General features: G+C 48.4%; 3 protein-coding genes across 9 annotated transcripts in view; 1 reads left to right on the top strand and 2 right to left on the bottom strand.

Annotated features, from left to right (window-relative positions):
• Positions 1-17,965, bottom strand: part of LOC117005181 (myosin-3-like) — a 29,418-nt gene extending 11,453 nt beyond the window's left edge. For 3 of the 6 annotated variants that reach the window (XM_042779871.1, XM_033076585.1, XM_033076589.2), the window contains exons 1-24: positions 17,878-17,965; positions 12,277-12,336; positions 11,471-11,523; positions 10,724-10,931; positions 9,459-9,602; positions 9,228-9,384; positions 8,506-8,533; positions 8,316-8,424; positions 7,745-7,837; positions 7,372-7,435; positions 7,193-7,291; positions 6,091-6,194; positions 5,872-6,010; positions 5,203-5,321; positions 4,867-5,016; positions 4,250-4,420; positions 3,326-3,635; positions 3,101-3,174; positions 2,781-2,868; positions 2,583-2,700; positions 1,174-1,297; positions 949-1,085; positions 617-872; positions 194-436 (exon numbers count right to left, since the gene is read on the bottom strand). In XM_042779871.1, coding sequence (XP_042635805.1) covers positions 194-436; positions 617-872; positions 949-1,085; positions 1,174-1,297; positions 2,583-2,700; positions 2,781-2,868; positions 3,101-3,174; positions 3,326-3,635; positions 4,250-4,420; positions 4,867-5,016; positions 5,203-5,321; positions 5,872-6,010; positions 6,091-6,194; positions 7,193-7,291; positions 7,372-7,435; positions 7,745-7,837; positions 8,316-8,424; positions 8,506-8,533; positions 9,228-9,384; positions 9,459-9,602; positions 10,724-10,927 — 2,931 coding nt within the window. In that variant the 5' untranslated portion in view covers positions 10,928-10,931; positions 11,471-11,523; positions 12,277-12,336; positions 17,878-17,965. Of the gene's footprint in view, positions 1-193; positions 437-616; positions 873-948; positions 1,086-1,173; positions 1,298-2,582; positions 2,701-2,780; positions 2,869-3,100; positions 3,175-3,325; positions 3,636-4,249; positions 4,421-4,866; positions 5,017-5,202; positions 5,322-5,871; positions 6,011-6,090; positions 6,195-7,192; positions 7,292-7,371; positions 7,436-7,744; positions 7,838-8,315; positions 8,425-8,505; positions 8,534-9,227; positions 9,385-9,458; positions 9,603-10,723; positions 11,085-11,470; positions 11,524-12,276; positions 12,337-17,877 lie in introns of all 6 variants that reach the window. The other 3 variants (XM_042779870.1, XM_033076587.1, XM_033076588.1) reach the window with 3 other exon arrangements.
• LOC117005191 (protein SCO1 homolog, mitochondrial) lies at positions 17,666-22,579 on the bottom strand. 2 transcript variants are annotated; one of them, XM_033076620.2, is made up of 6 exons: positions 22,507-22,579; positions 22,076-22,166; positions 21,188-21,385; positions 20,225-20,317; positions 19,996-20,111; positions 17,666-18,626 (listed from the first exon to the last, which is right to left on the bottom strand). In XM_033076620.2, the coding sequence occupies exons 1-6, from the start codon at positions 22,525-22,527 to the stop codon at positions 18,498-18,500; spliced, it is 648 nt and encodes a 215-aa protein (XP_032932511.1). In that variant the 5' UTR covers positions 22,528-22,579; the 3' UTR covers positions 17,666-18,497. The 2 variants fall into 2 exon arrangements, with proteins under 2 accessions (XP_032932511.1, XP_032932512.1); XM_033076621.2 differs by lacking the exon at positions 22,507-22,579 and adding an exon at positions 22,259-22,301.
• On the top strand, positions 22,462-24,550 carry ADPRM (ADP-ribose/CDP-alcohol diphosphatase, manganese dependent). The gene is made up of 3 exons (XM_033076619.1): positions 22,462-23,036; positions 23,552-23,668; positions 23,987-24,550. Exons 1-3 carry the CDS (start codon positions 22,484-22,486, stop codon positions 24,271-24,273), a joined length of 957 nt encoding a protein of 318 aa, XP_032932510.1. The 5' UTR covers positions 22,462-22,483; the 3' UTR covers positions 24,274-24,550.
• The last annotated feature ends 217 nt before the right edge of the window (positions 24,551-24,767 follow it).

Below are 24,767 nucleotides of genomic sequence, written 5' to 3'. Positions count from 1 at the left end.
ACTTTAATTTTAATGCGTTTTTGCATGCTTATGGGTTGGTTTTCCTGCACAACAGAAGTGCCCAGGTTCAATAACAGGCCCACAGATCTCCTTACATAGCAGGATGTAAGCATTCAAGTTTACTGTATCTTTATAGCCCATATATTGCCTAACAAGAGTAACTGTTATTAAACACTGCAGAAATAAACATCACCTTGTTTTCAGTAGCATGCTTTTCCTTTTCAGCCTTGACCAATGTTAACTCAAGTTCATCCATATCTTTCTTCAGCTCAGAGTATTCATCCTCCAGTTTCCTCTTTCTGGCTGACAGATCAGCATTCATCTCCTCATCATCTCCCAGCTTTTCCATTACCTCCTTTATTCTTGCTTCCAGCTGGAATTTTAGTTTGATCAGCTGGTCACATCTTTCTTCAGCATCAGCCAAATTTTCATTTTCCTTTTTATAGAGAACAGAAATGTGTTTCATTATCACACACTGGCACTGACACTTGCAGAAATCACCTGCTTATTAAGTGGCTGGTACATGAAATAACAGAATTTCCTTTCAGCCCTTTCCTGAACACTCAGAAAAAACTGATACAATCTGAAGAGCCAAAAAATTATTTAAATTACATACAGTTTGTACTTGCAGCTGTAGGTCCTTTTTCTCCTGCACCAGAGCCACCATTTTTTCTTCCAGTCTGTTCCTCGTGTCCTCTGATTTAGCCAGTTCTTCTTTTGTTCTCTCAAACTCTTCCTTCATCATGGCCAGTTCTTTCTCAGTTCCCACACTTTTTAAGAGGGGTTTTAACTTGAAGTACAGCTTCATCCAGGGCCACTGCTTGACCTTCATGAAAGCACGGATGTTGTACTGGATGCAGAGGATGGACTCCCTGAAACCAAAGTGATCCATCAGTACTGTGAATAAAGCCCATCTTTGAGCAACCAGACCTGGCAGAGGACACACACCTGTGGTCAAACATTATTTTCAACTCAAGTCTCCGGAGGTATCCCCTGCACAAAGCCTGGGTCCGTGTGATCAGCTGTCCTAAACAGTCATCTCTCATCTCTTCCAGGACACCCAGCAAGCCTGTCTTGAAGAACACCTGCAGCCAAAGAACAGACACTCATTGCTGGGTTTACATTTCAATGCAATGAATGTTTTCTTATCGTACGGCAAAATTAAACACTTACCTTAGTGTGTCCAAATTTGTACTGAGTATGATCTATCTCAATGGAAGACAGCAATTTTTCACACGCCTTCCTGCTATCAACAAACTTTCCTTTTGGAATGACACTGGCATTCAGAAGGTGGTATCTGATAAAATAAAGAAAAAAGCTTACCCATCGGTAGCATTTTAGTGCACAGGATGCCACAAGAACAGCTGTCAGTTTGGAGATACAGAGGAAGGCTGAGTCTGACTCACACCTCCAGCCTCAAACAGCAAAGTAGTAAGAAAAGCAGCACATAGCAGTGGATTCCAAGGATGTGTTACAGTCCTCACTGAGACTGAAGGCATGGACAGTCTGTTCTCTGGACCTGAGACACTCTGCTCGTCTGTGTCACAGTCACTATCACTACTCTAGGGGTTAGCTGTAAATTCAAAAAATGGATGGATTTTAAGAGTAGGGGAACTGCTTTTCTGAACCATATCCAGCTTCTCACATTCCTACTGAACCATGTAACCCAGAATTACACTTTCTATCCAGCAATGGACTTCCTAATCCTACACTGAGAGATTATTCCACACCTATTTTCAGCATTGATACACAAATCTGCCCTCCCACACTAATGGGCCAATGCCTTCAATTAGTGCCCAAAACACCATTTCAGCCCTTCTCAGTGTCCTGCTCTCTAGCACACCCTGCACAGAGTTCTGACTGCTTTGTTCTTAGAGATCTCACCCTACATTTGGCTTTGCTCTAACACAACAAGCAGATGACCCCAACAACAAGCTGGGTTGCCCTGAATTTAGCAAGCCTTTATAAATGTTTTATTTGCAGCAGTTCCCAAGATAAGATTTTTGGTTATGGGACTTTATCTATAAATTAATCTACTAATGCTGTAGAAATGTTAGCATGTAGAAATATTAACCCACGACAAAATGAGAGGGCCATGAGGAACTAACTTGGATTTCCTGCTGGAGTCCCTTTTGTTACTGCAGATCTATTTGTCAGTCAAACCTAGCATTTCATCAAGAAGTAGTATTGGATTTAACATAATTTCCTCTTTGTAAAACCATTCTAGTCAGAGTTATTTAAACCACACTCTTCAAAGCTCTACTAGATAGCAGTTAAACACAGGATGTGCATAGACCACCCTCTGTATTTTTGCTGAAACATGTTTGTGCCTAATTTGAGAATTAAAGCACATATCCAAACATTCAGATTACAGGAATGAATTAAAAATAGGTTTTGGCATACAGTATTAAGGAAGGCAGCTGGGTGGGCACTGCCCACACAGATCATATTATTAGATATGTATTTTGCTTTCCATGCATGTTAATATTAAAATAGTCTTTTCCCTTCAACTGTATTTAGCAAGAATCTTCTTTCAAATGAAATAAAAACTCAAATAAAAATTCAATAATGTTATTACTGACCTTTGTTTGAAATCCCCATAGGGTATCTTGTTAGGAAATCCTTTCCTGCAGATCCGAATGCCTTCCAGAACACCATTACATCTCAGCTGGTGCAGAACAAGCTTGTGATCCATCAGGCCTGTGACAAAGCATGGGGACATACTGATTGTTCTAGCATTGCTCTTTCTGTCCCTTTCTATTCTACATTTTATTAATTACCTGGGGTCTTTGTTTCATTGGGAATGATGCAACGTACAAAGTGAGGATGAGTTGTTCGTAAGTTAGACATCAGCTTATTTAGATTTTCCTGCAACACAGAGACAATTCCTAATGTCTATAGCATCTCAGTTCTCAAAGTGATTTGATTCTGCTGAAAAGAAAAAATTCAGAACTTTCTCCTTACTCTTCTAGTAAATATTCTACAATCCTGTGTAGGCATCAGCAAAGTAAATGGTTGCTACTGAAAAACTTGCCTCTTGTCTTAAAATAAAAATGTGGCTGTCATAGGTGTGAAAGTCTCTGCCAGAGAACACACTCACCCGAAAGAGTACAGAGACAGTTTGGAAGGAAGAGCCCTTCTTCTTGGTTCCTTTCTTCTTCCCACCACCTTCAGCTGGAAAATGAGATGACAGTCCAGTGAGGACCTGCTGCAGATCCCTTTGACATTGTGCATCCAACACACAGCACTGACTCAGCACTGATCTGTGTCAGGTGAGAAGTACAGTAGGAAATCTCAAACTGGAAGCATAATCTTCTGAGCTTACCTTCATCTATGGGAGCAAAATTGGCATAAAGATGGCATAAAATTTTCATGGATGATTTCTGATATAGCCCCACAACAGTTTCATTCAGAGGGTCCTTGTTCTTCTCCAGCCAACCAGTGATGTTGTAGTCCACTGTGCCAGCATAGTGCACCAGGGAGAAGTGGGCCTCAGCCTTGCCTTTGCCAGGCTTGGGCTTCTGGAAGCTGCTGCACTTGCCCAAGTGCTGGTCATAGAGCTTGTTCTTGAAAGAGGTGTCAGTTGCCTTGGGGAACATGCACTCCTCTTCCAGGATGGAGAAGATGCCCATGGGCTGAATAAAAAAATGGCATTTGCAAATAAGATGAATTCAAGCTGTAATAATACAGAGTGAAAGACATGGCTAAAATTGAAGTACTGGAGGTATTTTATAGAGAATTAGCCTGGGAGGAGCAGGTAAGCAAGATTTTTTGTGAACAGCTGGAAAGATCCTTAAAAGAACTCATAAGATTTTAATATACAGGGTTTTTTTAATACAACTACCCAGACAATGTGTGCAAAACAAAAGAAGTCAGGCAAAAACTGTGCAGTAACTTCTCAGAATACAGTAGTGACTTCTTACTCAAAAGGAACAAAAAAGCAACCAGACATGAAACTTTCTGGAATTTGAATTTAACTGAGAAAAAACCTGAGAGAGAACCAATACACAAATACAGGACAGGAAGGGAGGAAGGAAGGAAGGATAAAATCAGTGTCTTATTAGAAGACGGGATACATTCCCAGTCAGTGGATAATTAATTAATCACAAGGGTAATATTTAAAGAAACAGAGGTGGTGAAGAGATCTGAAAGCTTCCCAGATAGTATTGAAGGCACTCAGTGCAAACACTCTCAAGAACCCTTTAGAGATCCAATTTGTGTGATTGCACAAGATGCTTAAGAAACTCACCTTCTCAATGAGCTCAATGCAGGCAGCCAGGTCCATGCCAAAGTCAATGAACTCCCATTCAATCCCTTCCTTCTTGTACTCCTCCTGCTCCAGCACGAACATGTGGTGGTTGAAGAACTGTTGCAGTTTCTCATTGGTGAAGTTGATGCACAGCTGCTCAAAGCTGTTAAACTAATATTTGAGTAAGTGTGTTAGTAGAGTTAAACTGCCTCTGATCAAATTTTTTCAAAGAGATGTCATGTCAAGGTCAGCCAGACTGTCTCAAAAGGGTTTGATAACAGGGTAAAGAATGTACCCCGGGTATCCAAGCTTACAAAAAAGTTGTGCAGTGCAGCACATGGCTGCTGCAGCCTGCATTGGCCATGGTTTGGGTGGCCCTAATGTCCCTAAATACAGATTCTTTGGGCAGAGAGACAGCAGCTTCATGGCTATGCTTCTGCCATGCCCCTTCTCTTACAAAGTGGGTGATGGATCTACAAAGGCAGAAGCAGCTTCAGACAGATTTGCCCCTCTATTGAGGGCTGCACTGGGGCGAGGAGGAGGAAAGGTCTGAGAAGACAAACAAAATGGAAAAAAAAGCATTTAGAGACAGGCAGAAGTCTGAGAGCACTTCAAACCTCAAAAATCTCAAAGCCAGCAATGTCTAAAACCCCAATGAAGTGCTGTCTTGGCAGCTTCGTGTCCAGCTGCTGGTTGATGCGCATCACCATCCACAGGAAGAGTTTCTCATAGACAGACTTAGCAATGGCGCTCACTGCCTGCTGCACCTGCAGGGACAGGGTCACACAGCTGTGTCAGGGCACTGCAGGTGCACCCCAGAACAAAACAGCCCTCACCATGCCCACATACACTGCATTAACAGGCCTTAGTGGCCCCAACCATTCTCAGCTGTGACCTGCATTCACTCCTTTTCCTCAGGGAGAGGACAGTCCCTGCTGCTCCTCGGCACTCACCTGATCCACTGTTTGGCCCTTCAAGACATATTCATTCCCCACTTTTACCCGGGGATAGCACAAAGCTTTCAGCAAGTCTGCTGAGTTCAGGCCCATCAGATATGCTGCTTTGTCAGCCTCTGGAAAACAAAATAATAACTTGAAATACTTCTTTTTAGCTTGGACACACACAGGGCATGGGAACCAGCCAGAGCTCACTCTGAAACTTGCAATTTGATTGGCTTTACCCCATCCACAAATCTTGACTAACATTCTCATTTACTTTTCTGAACAGCCTTGTAGGAGTGGTCCACATGACAGAGTGGCTACAGCAGCACCAGAAGATCTGGTGAAACTCATGAGTGCACTGTTGATGGGACAACACAGAGTTTTTCCTATCAAGCCACTTCTCCACAATGTCACCCAGGCAGAAAAAACGCGTGTGTGTAACCAGAAACTGGAGAACACTACAGTGATGTGTCCCAGGCATAGGGTCCTACAGCAGAGTCATCAGGAATAAACTGGATGCAGAAAGGGCTGCTACTTGAGGAGGCAAGTTGAAAATCAAACCTACTTTTTGTACTTATCAAGGAACAACTGCATCTCTCTTGGAAGACTCCCTCCATTTCTAGTGAAAAAATGACATGGAAACAGTTGGAAAGAGTTCTCTCCCAGCCATGAAGGTATTACCTTCTGTGCCATCAGGCTCTGCCTGCTCCTCACGTGGTTTCTGCTTGAACTTCATGTTCCCATAGTGCAGGATTGCCCCTGTCAGCTTGTAAATCCCCATTCTCTCATCGGGGCTGAAGCCCAAAGTGTCAATGGCCACCTGCACACCAGAGAGATCAGCTGATGTTAACAGCGGTGAGAGGAAAAGTGAGACTGTCTCTCCTTGCTAACTGTACTCACATCTGTGGCAACAAGCTCCTCCTGATCATCGATGCTGGCCACAGAGATCTGCCCTTGGCTGATGAAGGGGTAGTCACAGGGGTTGGCTGTCACAAGGAGCATCTCTGAAAGGCAAACACAGGAGTCAGAGCCAGAGCCTGCCAAGGAAGATGGAACAATGGCTCACAAGGTTTCACAAATTCTCCTTCCTTTTGCATCCCAAACTCTTGGTTTTCTATTAAGAGACCAGAAATATACAATAAAGCATTTTATCTGCCTTCTCCTGGCTTCTAGTTTAGTGTGTTGTGAACTGAGAGCCTGGCACTCAGCACTAGCAGACACAGAACACAGGCCATGCACAGAAACAGCTTTTAAGAAAGAGGCTTTTAGATAAGGCTCATTTGTACTTGTCCTCATACATGATACACACACAGAGTGAGAGGATGGGAGCAGGAGCTCCACCTTGGCAAATGTTGTGGGTAGCTAGGAAGGATGGGCAGCGTGGACTGAGGAGGAGTAGAGTAGCTGGGTGTGTGGCAAAAGGGTCAGATGTGGGTCCATTGGTAGGGAGTGCTGTGGCAGTGGGAAGGGGGAAAAGGTCAGATGGGCTGCACTGGAAACAGGAAATAACCTTTGTTCATGTGATGAAAAGCTCAGAAAAATGGTTTGTAGATCAGGGTACCTGCCCATCCTGCACCCAGAATTGCTTACCTTTCTACTGAATATTATTCACAGGATCTGGCCCATCTAAGTTGGAATTTCCACATCATGGAGAACAGCAAGGTGTGAGGCAGAGAATATTGGCCACCTCACCTCACCTGCACACAGTTTGTGTTAGAACCCACCCAGGGAGGACCAGTGGAGATGGAGTAAAGCCCTAGTGTGACCCTGTAATGCAGAGACACAAGTACAGCTGGGGGAGCCTGGGCAGGGCCCACTTTGCAATGCTGAGGATGTAAATCAGCCCATGATCCCTGCTCTGCACAGCCTGAGGCACTCACAAAGGGGCACCTGGGGGCATGTGACACAGGCATTGTGCCCTGGTAGCTGTCACTGAGCTGGCACATGGAAATGCTTCCCACACTGACTTTACTCAATGTCACCAGGTGGTGGCTGTCCTTACCAAGCAGTTCAGGCTTCTTATTGGAGAGGATCTGGTAGAAGATATGGTAGCTTCTCTCAGCTTTCAGTTGGAAAGTGACTCTTGACTTTTCCAGCAAGTCTGTAACATGTATGCACATTTTAAAAATTTTTCATGTTCTTTATGTTCTAGCAAGGCTGTCAGCCCCCTCAGTTACTCACAGGTCTCAATGTCACCGGAGGCCAGTTTTCCAGAGGTTCCAAAATGGATACGAATGAATTTACCCTGGCAAGCAGACAAAAGGTGGTGGTCAGTGCAGCAATCTCAAAGTGTTTTTATCTCTTCAGTCCTAGTGAGAGCATCACCAAAACAGTCTGATTAGCTTTGATATATAAAGGTAGATAAAGGGGAGCACCTTGCTGCAGCAATGTGAGCATGAAACAGCTGCTAACACATCAGCATTTCATAAAAAAAACAAGAAATTGGTCAGCAAGAACATTTTTCCAAGCCAAGGGGCCCACAGTCACAGCTAACAAGCAGGCAAAGAGCATTAGAAACACAGAAAGGCAGAGGGACAGACACAGGATGACTCACAAAGCGTGACGAGTTGTCATTTCTGACAGTCTTGGCATTCCCAAAGGCCTCCAGCAGTGGGTTGGCACTGAGGATTTGATCCTTGAGCATACTCTGCAGGAATAATTGAATAATTGTTGAAAAACACCATGAGCTATGTGGTTGGATGAAATTCCTCTATGGCATGATTACATGTGCAGCCATGTGCATCTCATTGCAGCTCTACAGTGCTACTGCAGCACCTTCTTGACTCCAGTGCCAAGAACCAGCACTGGGGGTAAACAACAAATAGCTCATTTTTCTCTTATTCAGAATTTTTCCCACAGTTAGAGCTCTCAGGTCTCAGTCACAGGGACAGATTAATCCATGTCAAGAAACTGGAGACTCTGATTTTTCCTGGGCACCTATCCTGCAGACCTGGTTTCAGTCCAGGTAAAGCTACACCTTGGCAGTGTCAGTGGCAGCTCTGATGGCTTATATTTGTTGTGGTAATTTTGAGGTATTTTGAAGTAAATGTGTGTCACCAGTGCTGTCCACAGCCACAAGGGATAACATCCTGAGCTGCCCTTCATCAAGCCCTTTCTCCTCACACCTTCACCTGGGACTCCTTCGTGGTGGCTGGGTCCCCGCTGGCGGCGATTGTCGCGTAGTACTGGATGACGCGCTTGGTGTTCACCGTCTTCCCAGCGCCAGATTCTCCACTGCAGAAAGAAAGCTCAGAGTGAAGAACAATCTGCCCACATCTTGTCAGAAACAAAGTCCAAAGTGGCAGATGCACTTACGTGATCAGGATAGACTGGTTTTCACGATCTGTCAAAGGGAAAAACACCTGCAGTCAGAGAAGCCGTAGGGAAAGTGCTGGCTCTCAGGTAACTGTGACCTGCTGTCCATCAGGAGGAATGAAACAAAATCTCTGCAGGCCAAACTGAAAAGGTGCATGGTCTACTCTCCACATCTCTTCCCCTCCCTATATGCCACTTTTTGTCTTTTCTCCTTGTCCTTTGCCCATCCTGTGCTTGTTTTTGCTTCTGTCTTTTCCATTCTTTACCTTTAATACTATTAAATATGAGACAGGACTTTATTCATGTGTTTTGGTGACAATATTTCTACCAGCTCTTTTCTGGATCTATCTGCTGTTTCTACATGCAGGTGTGCTGCCAGGGACTTCCCAGACAGCATGTCCTGTCCAAGTCTACTGCCCTTTGCAGAGGTCCCTGTAAGGCTGCTTAGCTTAGTACTTAGAGCAGATAACGTGCAGCACAACGTCACTGTGCTCCAAAAATGAAGAAGACATTTCAGGAGATGGGGAAAACTGTCTGGAGCTGGTTTTGCATCAGTTAGGGTTGATTACAAAAACCAAGCTGATAAACTGCAATATTACATAGACCAAGCATTCTGCGAGAGATGGCAAAGGTGATTGAGCCATGGCAATAAGGAATGGTGCTTGGCAGAAGGCCCTGACACATTTTTTTACTCCAAGTCCTGTTAAAATAGAAAAGCTTACCAGTCAGCATGAACTGATAGGCGTTGTCAGAGATGGAGAAGATGTGTGGAGGGGCCTCCTGGCGCTTCTTGCCTCGGTAGGCCAACACCACCTCGGGGTTGTACACCGGCAGCCACTTGTAGGGGTTGACAGTGACGCAGAAGAGACCCGAGTAGGTCTGCAGGACAAAAACAGAGGTGTCACTGAAGTCCAGCTCCTGTATTTCCTCCTTTGCCAGAAGAAGGAACTTACATAGATCATCCAGGAGCTGTAGCGGTCCTTGAGGTTGTAGAGGACAGCAGGTTCATGCAGGTGGGTCAGCATGGCCACATCCTCAACTCTGTCAAACTTAGGTGGGTTCATGGCATACACATCATCAGGTTTGACAGCAACTGTCTATAATTCAGAAAGAAAGAGCAAACCTTGGTCCAGCAACTCTTGACAGTCCTTCCACAACCACAGAGAAGCAATAACATCTCTAAGACTGCACTGATTCATAGTTTTGTTCTTGTTTAACTGTGCTAAGCAAGAAATGGCTATTTCAGAGCAAACACTGCAGCCAGCCAGGAACTCTACAACACTGGTACATTGACAGGATGTAAATTTACTGGAATTGCTATGATCACATGGACATGATTTGTGCTGGACCAGACCTTTCAACACATTATCACTGCTTATGAACTTTAGATCTCTGCTACTCATGGCTGTAGGAGCCTGGGGCACATCTGCTGGCCAGCCACAAACAGCACAAGACTTATCAACAGCAAATCCATCCTTGGGACACACTTGTTCCACTTCTGCCTGTGGCCATTCCCAATTAAAGAAAGGCTCTGTCTCTACCAAGCAGCACAGTCAGCTGGGCTCACACCATGGGGGACCATCCTGTCACACAGCCAGAGCCCATGGATATATTGTGAGGGCGGCAGATGTTCACAGCTGGCAGCAGCTTCGCTCAGCCACTGCTTTCTAAAAGCCTTGTAGCACCTACTGCCAAGATGTTGGTTGTGGTTGTTCTTTGAATTGCTGCAGTTATTCTTACAAAAGGTATCGGGACACAAGCTGCTAAGACATTTCAGCGTTTTGGAAGATTAACACCTTGGATGATCCTCTGAAAATTTGCAGCCAGTGACACCAACAATATCATATGCAAAGGTGACTTGCAAGGCATCTGTCTGCTCAGCTACTAGTAAAGGAAGGAATTTATGAGTGGATATCACAGCATTAGCTGAGAAAGTGTTAAAAACTAAGTTAAGACTGGCAAGGCTATGATCCAACCTGGTTTAGAGCATTGCCTGATTTTTAGAGCCAAACCAAGAATAATTATCCAATGAATTCTTTTATCCCACCATCCAGAGCTATACTTTGCTGTGGAGACTGTGCTGGTCCCAGTCAGAGGACAGGGGAGGGCAGGGCAGATTTCCTGCCTGAGCTAGCCTGGTGCTTTCTCAGTTTGTCCCCAGCAGATGCCCTGGGTCCCTGAGCAGGGTTGGGAGAAGGGCCAGAATGAATGCACTTACTCTGCCATCCTCTGTCTCAACAGTTATCTTCCCATCCTGTGCAGCTTTAATTCTCCCCCTGGTGTACTCCACCTCGGGGTCAGCCACAAAGCAGTAGGTCTTGGCATCGAATGGCTGGTTCTGGGCTTCTGTTCTCTCCTTCTCGGATTTGCGCAGGTATGGTGCAGCCTCACCAAAAATCTCCATGCCAGCGTCTCTGTTCATGGTTCTGAAAGACAGACCCTGCTGGGCTGGTCCCCTGTGCAGTGCTTAGGGCAGAGTGGAGCTGAACATTCACCCCCAGCTGGCTGCTCCAAGCTCAGCCCTCCCAGCTCGCAGGTGTGTGCAGCGAGATCTTGAGGGAGTTGTTTGCTTTTCCAAGCTGGAAGGTACAAGGGCAGTGAAGAAGAGTTACCGTCCTTCATGGCCCCAAGGAAAGGAGATCCATGTCCAAAGGAAGGGGAAGGCTCCCCAGGAACATGGTCAGATCTGAAGGATTCTTTTAGTCCTTAGAAAAAGTGAAGCCCTGAAGATTATTTTTCTTCTGGTTTTTAATTTATTACTTCCCCTACTCTCTATTAACATGGAACCTGTCCTAGTCCTCTGGTGATCAGCCACAGTGGGCAGGAATGGAAATGTGCTGTGGCTTGTTAAATGAGCTCATAGAGGGGGAAAAACAGGGACTTGCCCAAGGGGAGCACAGGACAAGCCAGCCTGTGCTCATGCCAGCCTGGGCAAGCTGTTAGTTTTCATGCCTCAAATCCTCACCTTAACAATCAGTCAACAGAAAGCAGGAAGGAACTGGCTGGCATCTCGTATCTCTGAAAGACAAAGAGTCAAAGGTCAGACTTCAGCTAAGCTGCAGCCTCTCCAAAGGCCCAACATCTCTCCCAGCAAGTAACTGTGCCTTTTGAGGGCCAGCAAAGTTCACCAGAGACCACTCCTTCCCTGCCCAAGGAATGGCCCAGCAGGGAATCTACAGCAGAATTCCCACCACAGTGCTATAGCCTTGCGAGGCTCCAAGCATAGGGAACAGCACCTGGGGTAGGAGCCCTGTGTCCCTCTTCAGGTCAGTCACAGCACGGCTATGAGCATGGCCAAGACATCAGGAGCCACCAGCAAGGGCTTTCTCCCTGACAGCTTTTATGGGCTCAGCTTAGTTCCCCTGGTTCAGCCCCTTCCCTATATTTGGAAGGAAGGGATCTACTCTCCCGCCTGCTCACCAATTCATGTTCATTTTTTGCCATATACAGTGTGTAAAGAAAGGACCTGCTCTTCTCTCCCAATTTTAGTAACTCTGGGATCTAGCTGTAGTTTGTAGACTTTTCTTTGGTGGAAATTTCCTTTACTGAGAATGTGTTCTCCTGCCAGCTACAACCATAGCCAGCACTTCACTCTCACCAGTATGTAAAACAAAGGATAGCACAGACGGGACCTGCCTCACTGCTCCTGCTCACAGATTGCCTGGGCAGTGCTGCACAGGGCTGAAGGAACCCAAACCAGCTCTGTATGGGAGTGGAGAGCAAGGCCACGGGAAGGAAAAAGAGGGTGAGGATTCATGTCAGATCACTTACGGCAATTCTTGTGGCTTACACCACTGCATGGGTCAGGGTGGACAGGATGAGAGGCCATGACTGAAATACAATGGGACAAATACGACAAATTAGAGAAAGATCTAATTCTTTCTAATCAGAAAAAACAACACCCACATCTGGCTGGGGTGTACTGTTCATGAATGTCAAATCATGAATACACTACACAAGTTTAGCTTCAAATTGGCTGCCCACAACTTCACTTCAAATGCAACTTTCACTCCCCTTGCTGCCAAAAGGAGCTGTAGAAGCCCCATTACACCATGCTAAGGAGGTTCTCAGACTGCAATTTCCACGTGAGAAGGATACTGGGAAAGTGTGCTTTAAATGGAGGTCTCCCAGTCCCAAACACACTGTTTGGTTGGTACTGAGCAGCCATGCAACTGGCAGAACAGTGGGAGCCTTCATGCATAGCTGGAGTGAGCTCCTGGCACAGGAGAAGAAGGGTCTCCTCCAACCTGAGCCAGTCTGGCTGTTCTGGTCATCTGCCATTGTTTAGCAACCCCTGTTTGCTTTCTGCACTTCATGGACATTCACCCAAGGCTGCAGGACCAGCCTTCCCTCAGCAGAACAGAGCCAACAAGACTTGTGTGAAGCCAGAAGCCCCCTCCACCCTTTCCAAAGAGCTCCTGCCACCTCCCACAGCACCACTCTGAGCTGGAGCACCCTGGGACACCTGCAGCTGCTGCTACAGCACAGGGATGTCACCCTGTCTTTTGGACAGTGGCTGTCCCTGTTTGTGTTGGCTCAATGAGAACTGAGCCTGTGGGCTTGCAGCAGAGTCGCTGTCACTAGTGTTTTGAAAAACATGTTTCATGTTGCCCTTAATTTCATTTAAGGTCACTAAAAATGGACACCACAGCCACATATCTCATGAACCATAAATTCCTAGAATCCCCCTAAGCCTGGAGGATGAGGGAAAAGCTTATTTTAGCACACATCCCTTGTGATCAGCCCTTTGAACTCAGTACAGTGGATGTGCTGAGAGCAAAAAGCTGAAGCACACCAGACCAATGAGCAGTCTTGGGGCATTGTCCTGACACCAACTTGCCACTGCAATTCAGAAAAGACATTCCCTGCTCCCAGGCATGCTCAAGGCAAGAGGGCTGGACCTCACCAACACAATCATTGGGGTTGGAAAAGACCTCCAAGACCAAGTCCACTTTTGACCGATGTCCACCTTGTCACCCAGCCTAGAGCACTGAGTGCCATGTCCAGTCCTTCCTTGAATACCCCCAGGGATGGGGACTCCAAACCTCCTTGGGCAACCTCTTCCAGTGCCTGACCACTCTTTCAGTGAAGAAATTCCTGCTGTGTCCACCCTGAGCCTCCCCTAGCCCAGCCTGAGGCTGTTCCCTCTGCTCCTGTCTCTGGAGAAGAGCCTGACCCTCCTCAGCTGTCCCCTCCTGTCAGGGACTTGTGCAGAGCTAGAAGTTTCCCCTGAGCCTCTTTTTCTCCAAGCTGAGCCCCTTTCTCAGCTTCCTCAACTGCTCCTGGTGTGTCAGACTCTTCCCCAGCTCTGTTCCCTGCTCTGGACACGCTCCAACCCCTCAATGCCTTTCTTGTTATGAGAGGCCCAGAACTGGACAGAGCACTCAAGGTGCCTCAGCAGTGCCCAGCACAGGGGGATGGTCGCTCTCCTGGTCCTGCTGGCCACACCACGGCTGGTACAGACCCAGCTGTCCTTGGCCTTCTTGGCCACACTGCTGGCAAAGTCCCCACTCCCAGCTGTGGAAGCAGAACAAAGAGAACCTTCAGGCAGTGAGAGCCACTGTCCCGGTTTTTCCTTGCTGGTTCAGGTGCCCAGGTAGGAGCAGAGTGCAGGAAAACAAGTGGCACTGAGGAATGACCCATAGCAGCTGCAGGTACATCTGTTGCTTTGTGCTGCCAGCATCGTTGCAGACATGGAGCTGTCCTGAGGTGAAGGTCACGAGGGTGCTGTCACCCTGAGCCACATTGCCTTGCAAGGCTCTCTCATCCCATCCTGGTGCTGCCAGGGACCTTTTACTGCTGCCCTTCATTCAGAAAAGGGCACATTCATAGCTCAATATACCCCTGCAAATTAAAGGTGGATTTACTGGTTGGTGTCTATCTATTTTTGCACAAAGAACTTTGGGAGAACAAGGAGGTTTTGTAAGCTGCAGCTGAGTAAGTTCCCTGGCACGCTGAAGGAACCTGCTTTATTAAACTAGTAATACACAGCTTAAAACATGAAATGAGCTGGCTCTTGCACAGAGACAGGTGCAATCATTCCTGCCCAGGTCTCCCCAGCACAAATCTTCACACTCCCAACCACATGTACAACTAAGGTAGAGCTACTAGAAGTCAGCATAACTTCCAGCATAACTTCCTTTAAAAAAACATCAGTTTCCAATTGAACCAAACCAAACTTTAAAATTGTCTTCCAGGAGGCAAATAGTCAGGTTTTTTTTTTCTCTTAGACCACCAAACCTAAGAGCAGCCCAGTAAAAGTGAGGGGCTTGTCAGTTCATGTCTAAAGTAAGGACTGTGGCCATTCCCCCTGCAGCACAGAGCAGCACATCTGCTTCACTGAGTACAGACTCACTGCCCCAGGGCTGGGGAGGTCCTGAACAGCCCTAGCACACACTGTGCTGGAGCCACAGCTCCTGGAAGCTCCAGGTGAGTACAGTGCTTCAGCAGCAGGGGCTGCAAAGCCCTGGTTGCAACCAGCAATCTCTATGCATTGGGACATGCTGTTCCCAGCTGTTTGACTCCTCAGCAGTCCATGCATCACTTGTTCTACCTGACTGAAAACATGTATTGATTTACAGAGGTGGTGAAGAGCCCAACTCAATTCTCGGCCTCCAGCTCCATCCTGCAGTTCACTGAGGACCACAAGAGCCTTCATTTATCCCAGATCCTGGTTGTGGCTGATGGGAGCATGTCTTTGGAATGCCAGATCAGTGCTGGGACCATGCAAGTCTGATGGGTGAGAAAAGGCTCAGAAAACGTAGATGTCTTCAAAGGCACTGGAGAGAAGGGGAGAAAGAGCAACAGTATCTCCATCCACCCAGGACCTTGACCCAAGCTGGGGATGAGGAAGACTTGCTTTCTTCTTCAGGCTGTGAACGAAGATGAAGTGGCACTGGGTGACTGCAGCAGGAGATTGGACCACAGACCCCTGAGAGTCCTTCTTACCTAAATCTTCCCATGATCTAGACTGAAAATGCAACACAGGTTTTTGCAGTTGTTTAAGGTCACAATCTCTGCAGCTCTTCAGGCCCTGATTCTGCCCATGCTGGTGCTGAGAACATTCCTAAAACAGCCAAGCTTCACCCCTCTGGCTTAAGTATCACTCATTAACTGAGCTCCTCCATGGGCTATGCAGGCAGCACATGAGGAATGTGTTGCCTTCCTTGGCTAGACAAATGGAGCCAATCCTCATTCCTCAGACATCTTGTCACTGGTCCCCAGCCTGGGATGGCAGCAGCTCCTCAGCTGGGGTTATGGATGTCAGCCCCTCAGAGGCTATTTTTTTTCCACTGGTATTTTCCAGGACAAGCAGGCCAGGGCTAGGTGTGCTGTGGGCACATCCAGCAGAGCTCTGTGGATTGGCCCCTGCCAGGACTGTGCTCTGTCTTCCCCCTGTCTTGGCATACCCAGGGGTCCCCGCTGGTCCCTGGGCAACACAGGCTCACTTTGCACAGCACCAGACTCCAACAAATCTGGTTCCCAAATGAAATCTGTCACCTGGTAAAGTTTCCAGAGAGGAGACCCAGCCTGGGCAGCCTGGCCCAGCTCAGCCCCATGCCAGCACCCAGCACAGCCCCAAGAGATGAGCCCTGTCACAAACCTTCCCCACCAGAGCTGAGCTCCCTTCTTGTGGGCTGGGCACTGCACTTGGCGATACAGGGAATTTGGGTACAATGAGTACAGAGGGAGTTTGCTTCATTTCTAATACTGGACTGGAAAAACATTTAATATCCACTGACAAAGCATCTCCAAGCACCTCCAGCACATCCCCTTTCCCTCCTTGACCAGCTCTATCTCCTCCCAGGGAGCACTTAGCACAACCCTTGGCCTCCTAAACACACAGGGAACACATCTGTGCTCCCTGCTGTCACTGAACAGGGAAGGGAAATCCTAACAGTTACCTAAACAGCATTTTTGGGTTTTTAATAAACAAACAAAACTCAAAATAAAGAAAAAAACAAATGCCAAATAACAAAACCCCACAACCAACCACACAACAAAAATAAACTCCTCACTTCCAAAGAAAATCTCTCTCCTGGAAAAGCCAAGGGAAAAGTGATGGGCATGGTCAAACTGTGAGGCTGAAAAAAAAGCAGGATATCCATTGCTCCCACTGCCATGAGACAAGGGACACATCCCTCCATCTGAAATCTTCCTGGGCCTTTGCCACACTCCCCCCAGTCTGCCATAAGCTTCCTGGGTCAGCTGGTTCTGCCTTTCAGGGCACAGAACAACAAGGCAAAGGACATGACACTGCTGCCAAAACATTAGGGAGAAGGCAGGAATGCTGTATTTGTCTCTGCAGTACAAGTCAGCTGCAAATGAGCTTTAGAGAAATCAGTGTGACAGGTGACTGTTCCCAGGCTGCAGCTCATGTGCTGACTTTGCAAAGCCTTGGGACAGAGGTTTGCCTTGTCCAAATTCTGCTTTAACTTGGCTCAGCTCTAACACCAATTCTTTCTTCTGAGCAGGTGCTTTAACTGATTGTTGTATTTTTACTTACCATTGCTTCATATAATCATGATTTTCCAGACTCTCCTCTGTGCAGAAAAGGTATTTGGCCCTAACACACTGCTGCAATATTTAAAATAGAGGCCTGCTGTGACAGCAGAGACCTTGAGAAGGGCAGACAAAGGCTGCTGTGCAGAACACAGCCACAGGATGGTAAGAGATGTGGCAGAGATGGGCCCTGATCACAAGGGACCAAATAAATATAGACCTGAAGGTGAAACTCATGGAAGAGAGCCAGTAACCAATATATTTAAAAATGTGTGAGAGATATCACTGCTCTGAAACAGGCGAAGTTTAGTTTTTTGCAATTCTGGAATGACAGGAATTTTCCACACGCTTTGCACCTTCCCTTGGATAGGAATGTTGTCTTCCAACCCCCATACTCAGGAGAACACCAGTGCTACCTGCAGGAACACCTGTGCTCAGTCTAAGACTCTCTGGAACTCACACCAAGAACTGTTCTGGTTTGTCCCCTGGTGGGCCATTCTCTGAGGTTCAGCTTAAAAAGGGACATTCAGCTCCTGATGTGCATGACTAGAAATAAGTACTGCTTTCTAAAAAGAAAGCAGAGTAAGAATATGAAGTTTGACCAGTATACAAAGTTCTGCTGATATTCTAGTCAAACTAAGGAAAATAAAAATATATATTGCCTATAAAATCAATCTTTATTTCCAAATGTTGCACTGCATAGAATGTATCTGATTGCCAGCCCTGTGCATGGACACAGACCCCTCCACTTTCCCCACTTCCCCTCTCAGCACAGCACAAGCAGAGCAACTACACACACCATCATTTGCACCAGAACAAAAACCTATTTACAACCCAATTCTCTTTTCTTTACAAGTGAATGGTGTTCACCTGGAAAAATCACCAGAAAAATAGATTTCCTTTCTGCATTCAGATGAAATGATCAGGCTTGCTACAGGGCTGGTCCTGTGTGTGGAAGCTGCTCTTTCAGTGCTCTTCACCTTCTTAACCTGGATAAAGAAGCACTCTTAAGGCTTCTCTGCTTCTAATAGTGCAACTGCCTCTCCCAGAAGGCAAAACAGTGCAGAGCAACCAGAGGGCAGAGCTCCTCTGAGAATACCATGGCCCCATGGCTTTGCATCAAATAATCCTCCTGCAGTGACTGTTCTTCCCAGAGCAGCAATTTTTTTAACCAGCAATATTTTACCAGCAACATGCACATTCTTCCCAAGTGACAAGTGTTTTCCATCCTTTGCTCCCAACAATGTTTCAGAGAAGTCCCAAATTTCATTCTGTGCCCAAGACCTTGTTGGAAATTATATCCATGGGGAAAGCTCTGTAGAGATTTTTGGTCATGGGAAATTGCAGAAACATGGATGCCTTTCTTATTTGGAAGAAAGGAGACCTGCTTGACAGGATGTTACACTTGTGTGCTCCTGCTTTAACTCCAATGTCCAATCACAGCCAAACCCACAGGTGACATTCACAGCAATGTTTGAAGACCTTCTGATTTAGGATCTGTATTTTCTCATATGTGCAGCAACAGAAGCTGAAATCTCACCACTCTTCTTATTCTGGCCATAGTAGTCCACAAAGTCACCATCAGGGCCAACGAGGTACATAATTATTGTGTGATCCACCTGCAAGAGAGCACAGCATGACTTGGTAAGAGACACCACAAAATCACAGCACACCAGCTCAGAAAGGAAATATGGGATTGGGACAGGCAATATGGGATTGGGACACAGGGACACGTGGGATGGGGACAGGCAGTGGGATACAGGAACATGCGGGATCGGAACCAGTGGTGGGACACAGGGACACGCGGGATCGGGACAGGCAGTGGGACACAGGGACACATGGGATGGGGATCGGGACAGGCAGTGGGACACAGGGACACGCGGGATCGGGACAGGCAGTGGGACACAGGGACACATGGGATGGGGATCGGGACAGGCAGTGGGACACAGGGACACGCGGGATCGGGACAGGCAGTGGGACACAGGGACACGTGGGATGGGGATCGGGACAGGCAGTGGGATACAGGGACACGCGGGATCGGGACAGGCAGTGGGATACAGGGACACGCGGGATGGGGATCGGGACAGGCAGTGGGACACAGGGACACGCGGGATCGGGACAGGCAGTGGGATACAGGGACACGCGGGATGGGGATCGGGACAGGCAGTGGGACACAGGGACACGCGGGATCGGGACAGGCAGTGGGACACAGGGACACGTGGGATGGGGATCGGGACAGGCAGTGGGATACAGGGACACGCGGGATCGGGACAGGCAGTGGGATACAGGGACACGCGGGATCGGGACAGGCAGTGGGATACAGGGACACGCGGGATCGGGACAGGCAGTGGGATACAGGGACACGCGGGATCGGGACAGGCAGTGGGACACAGGGACACGTGGGATGGGGATCGGGACAGGCAGTGGGATACAGGGACACGCGGGATCGGGATCGGGACAGGCAGTGGGACACAGGGACATGCGGGACAGGGCCGCCCCCTGCCGGCGCACTGACGCAGCCTCACCCATGCACATCCCGGATATTCTAATTGGATTTATATCAAAATTAACTCCACCGAAAATTTATTTGAGCACCTAACCGTGACAACATCTTTGTCAGAAAAGACAGAGTTCTGGTGCTGGAAGCATGATTTCTCAGGACTGAAACACAGCCGTTCAGTTGCCATAGAAGTGAGAAATCACAGCGACTTTGGAGCACAAAGGAAAAGAGCCAGTCAAATATGTTACAGATCAGAAAGAAATACGACTATTGTCAGGTTTGCTAGTTCCTGTGCTACTGTCTGCATTTCTGAGATTGTTTAGAACACACTGTGGTAAGGTTCTGAGCTTGTAGGAGGGCATTGTGGTTCTGACAGCTTAACATACCACTGCACATGAAGCTTCAGTAAAGATCCAGTAGCTGGTTTTAAAATGTACACGCTGCTCTTATGCACAGTCTTTCAGTAAGCAAAGGCTCCTTTTACTTACTATGTAATCATTGTCCTCATCCTTGGGCCCTTCGCTGTAGTACACACGGTACGCTTTCGCCACCTGGTCAATCTGTGCTTTGCTACCAGTCAATCCCACCAGCTTTGGAGAAAATTCTGGAGAGAAAGAAGACATCTGCACATTTTAGTGAAAAGAATTCCTTTAAGAGGTTCTTTTTCAGTGCTCTGTACTGCATGCTGTGAGACACAGAGGAAGAAAGCAGGAATACCTTTAACATATCTGGCAATGGCTTCTTGGCTGTCCCTCTCAGGATCGATGGTGATGAAGAGTGGGGTCAGATTAGGCAAAGATGGAATTCGATCTGTGACATTAACAATTGTTATTTATTTCAGAAAACCAGGTATCATCTCTCATCTTCCTTCAAACAAGCTCATAGCCATGTAACATCAATCCAAGCCCACCCCAAGTGACTAAAAAAAGACAATTTTGTGCAGCTTTATTTGTGTAATTTGTGAAGGAAGCAAATGCCGTGAGATGCAATGCTCTGTGTCTGTGCTGGGAGCTTCCAGCCCCCCAGCCAGAGGCCCTGCCCTTCTCAGCAGGGACGACAGACTGGCTGTGCTGCAGAAGATGCTGTGGTGTGATGCACGTGTTGGAACACTGGCTGACACAAGGAAAGCACACTGGGATGGTGGAGCAGGAGGAAAATGAAAACACAAACCAGGCTCTTTCCCTCATGTTCCAGCCAAGTCTTTCACTTTGGTCTGATTTCCCCATGCGGGGGTACTATTAACCCTGTTCAGTAATTCTTCAGTGTCTGCAGGCTAAGAAAACACAGCTAACACAGAGCCTGCCTCCTTCCTCCATTCCACAGCACAGCCACTCTGCTTCAGGAAAGAATCTCATACAGATGAACAAAACAGAAAGAAAAAAATCCTAGCACACCTCACAGTCACTTCGTTGCAAAATTAGAGTGCAATATATTTCCTGTAACCTGCCACCATCTTTTTATTCCCAATTCCCCTGCTGTGGAAATATCGTTGCTGTCACGTCAGACCCTAGGGACTGACCTATGTACCCCTTAGCAATTAATTCAATTACTGAATAATAGCCAGCAGCATTAAAAAAAAAATATTACCAGTTATCACCATTTGTGGTATCTTATCAAAATAAACCTGACCTTCCCAAAACCCCTGTTTATGGACCCCTTACAACGAATGAATTCCCATACCAATTTCATCTACCACTGCAATCATCTTCTCCAGTTCATCGGGACAGATGTCAGGGCAGTGAGTGAAGCCAAAGTAGATCAGCACCCACTGGCCAATGTAGTCCTTGCTGGTCCTGGGCTGTCCCTCATGGCTGACGAGCGAGAAGGGCCCTCCCAGCAGCGGCTTCCCAATGCCTCGGTTTCGTTCCTTCTCCAGTTCTACAAAACACAAGTGGGAATCAAGCACACTCATGACACAATGCACAGTGCTTCCCAGGCAAGCCCTGGGAGCAGTGACTCAGACATTGCTGACGGGCACGTCAAGATCCACCAGCGCCTGCCATGCAGAAACCCAATGTGCACATGCCTTCCAGAAAGCGTTTCTTTCGGACAAAATCAAATATATCACTAAAGCCCTTTGAAACATGATATTATCTTCCATTGTTACCTGACTGCATTTTTGCTTAAAAAGGGAAAAAAAACAGATATCTGGCTTGCTGTGAAACAGTGAAACCAGCATCCATTGAAAACTGAACATACCCTAAAAGCTGCAATACCTCTGTTTTCAACAGTAAATCCGTGGAAAGGAAACGTGCAGGCAGCTCCTGCAGGAGAGGGCGAAGCTCACGGGCTGCATTGCAGGAACCCAGCGAGCCCACAGCACCCAGCTCTGCACGGCACGGGCTGGCACAGCGTGCGGTCAAACACAACTGCTCCAACCTAGGAACTTAATAAATTAACACTGAACCTCGAACTGCTTCTAATTTTCGAATTTTTTCTGCGACACAGTGACGATGCCCGAGCAGGTAAAATACATCTGAATGCAAACCCCTATGAAAAACACGAAAAACGCTTCTTCCGAACACGAAACGCGTCACCCCCGGCGCTCCTCCCGCACCCCGCACTCACCCTCCTCCTTGTACCGCTTCATCACCTTCATGCCGGCCAGCAGCCCTCCCCCCAGCACCACGGTGGCCGCCAGCGACCGCCACGACACGAGCTGCGGGGACAAGGGGTTTGTTCGGTGACTCCTCAGGGCACGGAAGCGGCCCGGTCCGCCGCCCGCGCTCCCTCCGTCCCTCCCCCACTCACCCGCCTCTGGGAGCCCGCCCGCGGCCCGCGGCCCGGCGGCAGCTGCGACAGCGGGCGGCTGCAGGGCACGGGCAGCAGCGCCCAGCTCCGCACGGCCGGGCCCGCCAGCGGCCTCAGCCCCGCGCGGGCCCGCACCGCGCCCGCCCGGAGCCGCCACAGCTCCGCCGCCGCCCCCGCCATGTTGGCGCTGCCCGCGCCGCCCCTTCCGCCCCGCCCGAGGCCGCCATGCAGCCTGCGCCGCGCCTCGCCTTCGGGGTCGTCGCTGACATCCAGTTCGCGGATGCGGAGGACGGGTACGACTTCGGCGGCTACCGGCGGCGCTACTACCGGAACAGCCTGCGCTTGCTGCGGGAGGCAGTGCGGGCGTGGGCCGGCGAGAGCCCACCGATAGACTTCGTGCTGCAGCTGGGTGATAGCATCGACGGGCAGAACGTCCGGCGCGGCGAGGCGGAGAGCGCCTTGCAGCAGGTGCTGGATGTCCTGGGGCAGCTCTCGGTGCCGGTGCATCACACATGGGGCAACCACGAGCTCTACAACTTCAGCCGGGCCCGGCTGGTGCAGACCGGGCTGTACAGCCGGCCCGCGGGGGGCTCGGCCGGGCCCGCGGACACGGAGTGCCACGCTTACCACTGCAGCCCGGCCCCGCGCCTCCGCCTCGTCGTGCTCGACGCCTACGACGTGAGCACCCTGGGCGCGGACCGCGGCAGCCTCCGCTACCAGGAGTCCCTGCGGGTGCTGCGGGAGAAGAACCCCAACGATGACCTCAACAGCCCCGAAGGTACCTCCGGCTTGGCAGGGGCGCGGGCGGCCGAACCTTTGCTATCCGGAGCTCCTGGTGCTGACAGCGGGATGCTCAAGCATATGCCCCATCGCTCCCACGTCCGCCGCCTCTCGGCTGTCAGTGCGGCCGCAGGCGGGCACAGGAGATGCTCCTCCGCACAGCCGGTGCTACCGCGGTGCCTCTGGGCTGGGGATGTGCTGTGATGTCTGCCCCGCGGTATCGAACACCACGCAGCTGCTGGGGAAGCGGCTGTTGCAGAGCACTGAGTTGTGCCCACCTTGTCCCATGCCGGGGGCTCACTCAACCCCTGTTTGTGTAGTGTGACCAAAGTTCCTGAAAACACTAAAAAATGATCTTCTTTGTGCAAGGGGGCTGGAGTTTTGATCCAAGAAATGCAAGAAAAACCCCCAAAGGTTCTGAGAGTACACCAACCATCAGCAGATTTACATAAGGCAAGTAGAGGAACCATGTGAGGTATATGCATTTGTGGCTAACCTTTTCCTTCATTGCAGGGCTCAGAGAACCTCATTTTGTAGCATTTAATGGAGGATTTAGCCAAGCCCAGCTGGACTGGTTCAATGAAGTCCTCAAGTTCTCTGATGAAAACCAAGAAAAAGTTATAGTTATGGGTAGGTGGATATGGAGGGGGATAAATAGACAATCACAATGGTAGTTCCAACTCCATATTTGATGGGGGGTGTATACTCCCATGGAAACAAGTGGGGGGAAAAAATTAGCTAGCCCATGTATGTTAGCTGCAGAAAACATGTCATTGGTCTGGTGAGGCACAGATGGAACCTATGAAAGAGCAGAACAGCAAACATGCCTCGCTCTGGGGGTGAGCTTTCTGTACTCACTTGGATCACTGAACTTCCCAGCAATGAGGCAGATTTGTTACACTTTAACTCTCTTTATTCTTTCTTTCTTTCTTTCCCTCTGGACTGCAGCTCACGTGCCCCTTCATCCCTCGGCTTCCAATGGGGTTTGCCTGGCATGGAATTACGAGGCTGCCCTGTCGGTGATATACGCGCACCGGTGTGTGGTGTGTGTCCTCGCAGGGCACCTGCACGACGGCGCCTACTGCCTGGACTGTCACGGAGTTCATCACCTCACCCTGGAGGGCATGATCGAGACCCCGCCAGACAGCAACGCCTTTGGAACTGTCTACGTCTATGAAGATAAAATGGTACTGAAGGGAAGGGGCAGGATTCCTGACAGAGTTATGCATTTCTGAAATTCTGGGCAAATACAGCTTGCTCTTCTTCAGGAAGGACTTGGACAAAAACATAGGAGATTCAGCTGTTTGCTTTTAGAAAGCTGCGCATGGCTGATCCTTACTGCTTTAGTTCAGGCGTTTTTCTCTTGGCTACAGAATTCTAGAAATTATGTTTCTGTAAGAGAGTGCCTGATTTCTTTTGGGAGACTAGAGAAGGTCAGTACAGTAATTTCACGATTATAAGCCGCACTGAGTATAAGCCGCACTTCTGGGTTTCAGCAACTTTTCATTCTTTGTCCATATACAAGGCACACCTGATTATAAGCCGCAGGTTACAATACAGAGTGTGATAAAAGGTATCTGTTCTATCACCATCTGTTGAGGGTGGGGGCAGTGATCCTTATCTCAACAGCAGATATTCTGCTAATGGGCCATCCATTGAAACCAGGCAGGGCATTGTTCTTTATCTTTTCACAACCCATCCTTCCTCCAGCCAGTCATTTTCTGCTAAT

This window comes from Catharus ustulatus, chromosome 20 (genome assembly GCF_009819885.2).
Source record: "Catharus ustulatus isolate bCatUst1 chromosome 20, bCatUst1.pri.v2, whole genome shotgun sequence".
Taxonomy (NCBI): Eukaryota; Metazoa; Chordata; class Aves; order Passeriformes; family Turdidae; genus Catharus; species Catharus ustulatus.
This window is presented reverse-complemented; position numbering and strand designations above follow the sequence as displayed.

Bases quoted from the DNA above. Each gene is read 5' to 3' on its own strand.
- ADPRM (XM_033076619.1), top strand. From the start codon at position 22,484: ATGCAGCCTGCGCCGCGCCTCGCCTTCGGGGTCGTCGCTGACATCCAG. The intron at 23,037-23,551 runs GTACCTCCGGCT...CCTTCATTGCAG, and splicing joins TGACCTCAACAGCCCCGAAG to GGCTCAGAGAACCTCATTTT. The intron at 23,669-23,986 runs GTAGGTGGATAT...TCTGGACTGCAG, and splicing joins AGAAAAAGTTATAGTTATGG to CTCACGTGCCCCTTCATCCC.
- LOC117005191 (XM_033076620.2), bottom strand. From the start codon at position 22,527: ATGTCAGCGACGACCCCGAAG. The intron at 22,167-22,506 runs GCGAGGCGCGGC...TTGTCCCCGCAG, and splicing joins TGTCAGCGACGACCCCGAAG to CTCGTGTCGTGGCGGTCGCT. The intron at 21,386-22,075 runs GTGAGTGCGGGG...TGTGTTTTGTAG, and splicing joins GAAGCGGTACAAGGAGGAGG to AACTGGAGAAGGAACGAAAC.